This window comes from Malus sylvestris, chromosome 5 (assembly GCF_916048215.2).
Source record: "Malus sylvestris chromosome 5, drMalSylv7.2, whole genome shotgun sequence".
NCBI classification, from domain to species: Eukaryota; Viridiplantae; Streptophyta; class Magnoliopsida; order Rosales; family Rosaceae; genus Malus; species Malus sylvestris.
In genome coordinates this window covers 14,983,055-14,989,054 of record NC_062264.1, presented here as the reverse complement: position 1 = coordinate 14,989,054, position 6,000 = coordinate 14,983,055, and the positions used below count along the sequence as shown (strand labels likewise).

The following is a 6,000-nucleotide window of genomic DNA, read 5'->3' as shown; positions in this document are numbered from 1 at the left end:
CGAGAATAGGAGTAGGATGCACTGTATTAAAAGCAGGAATACCTCAAACCCAAAAGGGCAAGAGAAGAAGTTTACCAAGAAAAGATGTGGCATTGTAAACGTGGACATGTGAACCTTGATAAAATTCGTAAGATGTCGAAAGATGAATATTTCCGCCCATTAGGTAATGGTCAAATGGGTACTTGTGAATGTTGCTTGAAAGGGAAGATGTCCAAATCTTCATTCACTAGGAAATGAGAGCTTGCCACTGAAATTCTAAGATAAATCTACATTGATGTTGTTGAGCTTTTCCTGATGACGAATGTACTTGAGTGTGATAGATATTCTTGGATTGTAATTTTGTAAATTCTAAATAGATTATTCTAACGCTGTAAATAAAGCCACGCGGGAATAACACACACATAATAAATCTGTACACTTACTTTTACCTTTTTTCTATTGCCGCACCCCTCTTTCAATTAAATAAGCTACAACAATTGCAACAATTCTTATATTTTTATTTCCGTTATTTTAAAATTATAATTTTAAATTTCTTCGTCTAATATTTCAAATACTTTTTTGTTTATGGCCAAAGTCTGTGTGGAGAGAGAGAAACATAAAGCAAAGAGGCCTCCTCCGTTGCATCATCTCTCTCTCATTCAGACTTTCCAGTTCAGCTTCTTCCCAACCCATCCTCTGCAGAAGCACACCCAAAATCCACCACTTCAACTAGATCCATCTCTCCAACTTCCCCTACCAGCTCAAACGACGTCGTCCAGCTCCACCATTCCCTTTCACGGAACCCTCGTCTTCAAAATTCAATCAATCCTTCAATCTCTCGTCTCTCGGGGCAGAAACCCAATCCCCAATTCGTCCCTACGTGAATTCCCTGCATGCGCGTACTGCCTATTCGGGTCGATTTCAAAAAAAAATTTACAGTAAGTTTTCGATTTTCTTGCTTGGGGGGCGATAAATAATCGATGGAGGATTGCTTGGGCAGCGACGAGGAGTACTATTACTCCGATCAGGATTCTCTCGACGTCATCGAGAATGAAGACTCTGATCTTCCGTGGATTCTCCCCAAGGGGCCCACTACTAAGGTTTTCCGATTGCTTTCTGGGTTTTCAGCTCTTTCTAGCAATTAATAGGAGTTTAATTTCGATTATTTATTCCTAATTTAATGGGATTTCATGGTATAACTGTAATCTGTGTGTTTATTTTTTTTTTCTTGTTTTGTTTGGGTGCATCGTGCATTAATATGTATGTTGTTTGTATCAATTTGGAAAGACTTACCTTTTTTGTTGTGGGGTGTATGGGAATTCGGGTTACTTAACGCTTTCTTAACAATTTTGGTATTCTTTTCGATATTTCATATGATTTTTGTTGTTGCGTATTTCTTTCAAATAAGTTTTAGCTCTGTTTACTTATTTGGGATTTTGATGGTTTTTGTGTACGGTTACAGGTGATCACCAAAGAATCTCTTTTGACTGCGCAGGTAGGGAAAGAATAGTCCTTACTGCTCTGCTTGAAATCCTCGCTAATTTGTCGTCACTGTCTAAGATTAATGTTTCAATTCGGCTGTGTTTTCTGCAGAAGGAGGATTTGCGCAGGGTGATGGACTTGCTATTCCTTAGGGAGCACCATGCGAGGACTTTACTTATTCATCATCGCTGGGATGTTGAGAAGCTTTTTGCGGTGTATGTAGAGAAGGGAAAATCTTGGTTGTTTGCGGAAGCAGGTGTAACTGTTGTTGATCATCAAGATCTTGACCCATCGCCCCCCAATTCTCCAGTAATGTGTGCTATTTGTATAGAAGATGTACCTAGTAATGAGACGACAAAAATGGATTGTGGACATTGCTTTTGCAACAGTTGTAAGTACTCTACACTTTTTTTGCATTTCTGAATGTTATCATGTTTATTCTTTTAGTGGATTTGTACAATTATTAGTATGCAATTCATCAAATGGCTTTTTTTATTTATTTTTATTTATTTATTCTATATCGTGTATTATACATATGTAGTAAGTAAAATGTGCATACATATAAGGTCTTTTTTGCCACGTGCCTTATTTTCTATCATGTAGCTACTGTCGTAAATTTAACATTCTGTATCTTATTTAGGCTGGACAGAGCATTTCGTTGTAAAGATAAATGAGGGTCAAAGTAAGCGCATTAGGTGCATGGCTCACAAATGCAATGCCATTTGTGATGAAGCTGTTGTCAGAAATCTAGTCAGTAAGAGGCATCCCCAGCTTGCTGAAAAATTTGACCGTTTTCTTCTTGAGTCATATATTGAGGACAATAAAAGGGTTAAGTGGTGCCCGAGCACTCCTCATTGTGGGAATGCAATACGCGTGGAGGATGATCAGTTTTGTGAGATAGAATGTTCTTGTGGTCTGCAATTTTGTTTCAGTTGTTTATTACAAGCTCATTCACCATGTTCATGTTTAATGTGGGAGCTTTGGGCCAAGAAGTGCCGTGATGAATCAGAGACAGTTAATTGGATCACAGTTCATACAAAACCTTGTCCCAAATGTCACAAACCTGTGGAGAAGAATGGTGGCTGCAACCTTGTGAGCTGTATCTGTGGACAAGCATTTTGGTGAGGGTTCTTTTTTTTCCCCTTCATCTTGCTCCCTTCGGTTGATGTATTTGTATTATCTTGTTTTCTTGTACTTTTAACGTTCTTTGTAACTTGATGCAAGCCCTTGCTAATTCTGGCTTGACAAATGTCAAAAATGAGCAAAGATTTCCATTATGGGTTTGATATCTATTGACTGCTTTTGGAGGGTTGAAACTGACTTCTACGTTCTTTACTCTTGATGCCAGTTGGCTATGTGGTGGAGCGACTGGTCGAGACCATACATGGTCAAGTATTGCAGGTCATAGCTGTGGTCGGTACAAAGAAGACAAAGAAAAAAATGCTGAGCGGGCAAAGCGGGATCTTTACCGGTATATGCACTATCATAACCGTTACAAAGCTCATACTGATTCCTTTAAGCTTGAAAGTAACTTGAAGGAGAGTATACAAAAGAAGGTGTCAATTTCAGAGGAGAAGGACTCAAATCTCAGAGATTTCAGCTGGGTAAACAATGGACTCTCCAGACTTTTCAGATCAAGGAGGGTTCTTTCATATTCGTACCCATTTGCTTTTTATATGTTTGGAGAAGAGCTGTTTAAGGATGAGATGACAGAGGAGGAAAGGGAAATAAAACAAAATTTGTTTGAGGATCAGCAGCAGCAACTTGAGGAAAATGTTGAGAAATTATCCAAGTTTTTGGAGTCACCTTTTGATCAATATAATGAGAATGAAGTTATGGATGTAAGGATGCAAGTGATCAATCTCTCAGCAATCACGGATACCCTCTGTCAGAAAATGTTAGTGTCTGAAAATATCTCGACATAACTCTCTACAACACATAGTTATGAATGTGTTTGTGCATATATGTTATGGTCATTAACACGTGTTTTTTAAACTGTATGCAGGTATGACTGTATTGAGACTGATTTATTGGGCTCTCTACAACTTGGTATCCACAACATAGCACCTTACAAGTCGAAGGGCATTGAGAAGGCATCAGAACTTCCTGTTAGTTGGGTCAATAATGCCAATAATGCCAATAATGCTGATAAAGGTCCAGCATTGCATTGTGGTACAAGTGGTAAAGTAGATTCCATGAATTCTTCTGCCTCGCTCGATGTCCTAATTAACAAAAAAGAATTAAAACTATGGTATTTGTAAAGAAAAAAACTCGGTTGTATACCATTTAATATGTTATATTCAAACATCTGAGCTGAGCTAGTAGAACCTGTCAACTTTTCATGTGTCGCTATTACGGTATACTCAGGAGCTCAATTGCATGCTGAAACTTTATTATAGTTATTATGATCATTAAACAATCTTAGATTATATATTAGGAAAACTAATGAAAAGGGCTTGAAAACTTTGAGTTTTAACGATAAGGACAAAATAAAGGGTAAAGTGAATAGTACCACAATTGACTTTTTAGTGTAAAAATGTGGTTTTTTGTTAAAGTGAACAGTTCCGGGAGCTTTTCGTTAAAGTTTCCTTATATATTTGATTATGCCTCTTCTTACTTATAATTCACAATACAACTTGAGCATGTATCTTCATCAGTCGATAATGTTTTTGGTATATCTAGCTATAGCTCAATATAATAGTCATCCCTTATTTGCAATGGTTATATGTTAGCTTTATGATCAGTTTTTTTGCTGCTTAGGTAATGTTTTAACCTGGCCAATTGATATAAAAAATTGAACGCTTTTTTTGCTTCTTCTGTGGTCAGCTTCTTTCACCTTTCTTGTAGTTGTATAGATTAGTGAAAACTTACATCTGATTGGAATCCCCTTAGAAAGATGAGAACTTGGACCTTTTTTTACAGTGGGTAGCGGTTATCACATATTTCCTGTCTTTTATCAGTAGCTCTTCCTACTAGCATCACATCATATCGTCTTGGCATTGTGATTTTGTAATTTTCAATTGGATAGACTGTACTTATAAAACCTTGGTCCGCAGCAGTCATCATTAATTTTTTCAATGAAGAAAAGCAGTGTAATATTATGTGTTCTTGGTAGTTTTTAAAGAAATTTGTTGGGGGTGCAAGCTATAGATGGTTCTTTTCTTTCGTGTTCAGTTTAAAGAAAAGTTTCATAGTATTGTCTCTTGTATAGAACATGATGGATGCAAAACAGAAAATTCAGGCTAACATGTGTAAGATTTTACTGATACACTTCTAATGTAGGAGGATCGACGGAACTGGAACAAGCTTCAGGTTTTGGAAGTTCAGATGAGAGCGGATGCTCCTCTCGGAAGCGTGCTAGGAAGGAGGGTCTTGGAGGTGGTTTTGATCTAAACTTGCCAGCAGAGGTTGACAGATCTGATTCATGAAAGCTGCATGCTTCATACAGAAAAAGGTGTACAGTCTCTAACGTAAGACCCTATTTTTCTACGATGGTATCATTATTATTAAACACTCAAGTGCTTTACGTTCTAAGCTCCCAAGTGCTCTGAGTTTTCCCCATTCTTCCTTGTGTTGCTATTTGTTTCTCGTGGAAGAGAAATTTGGAGATCCTTGTATCTAGATCCATTTCTTTTTTTTGACAATATGTATTTTGTAGATATAGTTTATGGGGCGGGGGCTATTCGGGGGAGCTAAATTTGTAAATTTTCCAACTGAAATTTGAGCTATTCTTAGTTATTATCTTGGGATAATATTAAAAAATTTTGGAGACTGGAAATACTTTAAACTCTATCATTTGTATTAGGAGGTCGTTTTCTTGTTTTTTTTCCTTCGCCTTTTTGTTGTGTGCAAATTCTGAAAAGTCACTAGAAAAGCTTTCTTTCAGGAATGATTTTTTTTTCTTTCTCTAGGGACAACTAGTGGTAAATCATAGTTATCAACCCCTTCCAGGCTAAGAGAGGCTATGGAAGATTTCACTCTGCCGTGGCCATAGCCAAGCAGACTCACTAGCTTAGACCCGGGGCCTCCCACATTCATGTAATTGAAGTGAAAACATATGCACTTTGCATTTGGTTGGTGGCAACCAACTCAAATCCAACAACCACTTTGGATTGTGTTTTGTAAGTCGGTATAATTCATAACCCGAAGTAGAAGTCGGGCAAATGCAGGTCGGAGAATTTCCTACCAGAACAAGTTAGGTATCTATATTTGTTGTATATTCATTTACCATGTCTTAATTTTATTGGTTGCAGTTCAAGTTTGTACTTGTTCAACTTCATTACAAGGGGAGGTTATTGAGCGTCGAACGTAATGTCATGTGTTGTTGGCAATTCACTCATATTGTAACACATGTATATTATTAACCTAATTCAAATTTTCTATTTTATAATACTACACCTTGGATTAATGAAATATCAGCCAGTTCCCTTTGCCCGCAGATATTATATTACGAATGTGACACTCTGTGGCCGCGTCCGTCACACCTGGTGCTAATAGAGGAATACGTAAAGATGAAAAGTAAATTACTAGACCGTGGTT

At 37.4% G+C, this 6,000-nt stretch overlaps 1 protein-coding gene across 3 annotated transcripts; it reads left to right on the top strand.

The window, feature by feature from the left end:
- The first annotated feature begins 561 nt into the window (after window positions 1-561).
- On the top strand, window positions 562-5,874 carry LOC126624465 (probable E3 ubiquitin-protein ligase ARI1). Of its 3 annotated transcripts, none has more exons than XM_050293528.1 (7): window positions 562-1,079; window positions 1,442-1,474; window positions 1,573-1,852; window positions 2,102-2,582; window positions 2,810-3,358; window positions 3,467-3,642; window positions 4,744-5,253. In XM_050293528.1, exons 1-7 carry the CDS (start codon window positions 960-962, stop codon window positions 4,887-4,889), a joined length of 1,785 nt encoding a protein of 594 aa, XP_050149485.1. In that variant the 5' UTR covers window positions 562-959; the 3' UTR covers window positions 4,890-5,253. The 3 variants fall into 3 exon arrangements, with proteins under 3 accessions (XP_050149485.1, XP_050149484.1, XP_050149483.1); XM_050293527.1 differs by lacking the exon at window positions 562-1,079 and adding an exon at window positions 5,715-5,874 and having other exon boundaries at window positions 1,422-1,474; window positions 4,744-4,931; XM_050293526.1 differs by lacking the exon at window positions 562-1,079 and adding an exon at window positions 5,373-5,692 and having other exon boundaries at window positions 1,422-1,474; window positions 4,744-4,931.
- The last annotated feature ends 126 nt before the right edge of the window (window positions 5,875-6,000 follow it).

Excerpts from the sequence above, each read along its gene's own strand:
- LOC126624465 (XM_050293528.1), top strand. The coding sequence starts at position 960 with ATGGAGGATTGCTTGGGCAGCGACGAGGAGTACTATTACTCCGATCAG. Across the intron at positions 2,583-2,809 it reads ATCTGTGGACAAGCATTTTG|TTGGCTATGTGGTGGAGCGA; the intron begins GTGAGGGTTCTT and ends TCTTGATGCCAG. Across the intron at positions 3,359-3,466 it reads GATACCCTCTGTCAGAAAAT|GTATGACTGTATTGAGACTG; the intron begins GTTAGTGTCTGA and ends AACTGTATGCAG.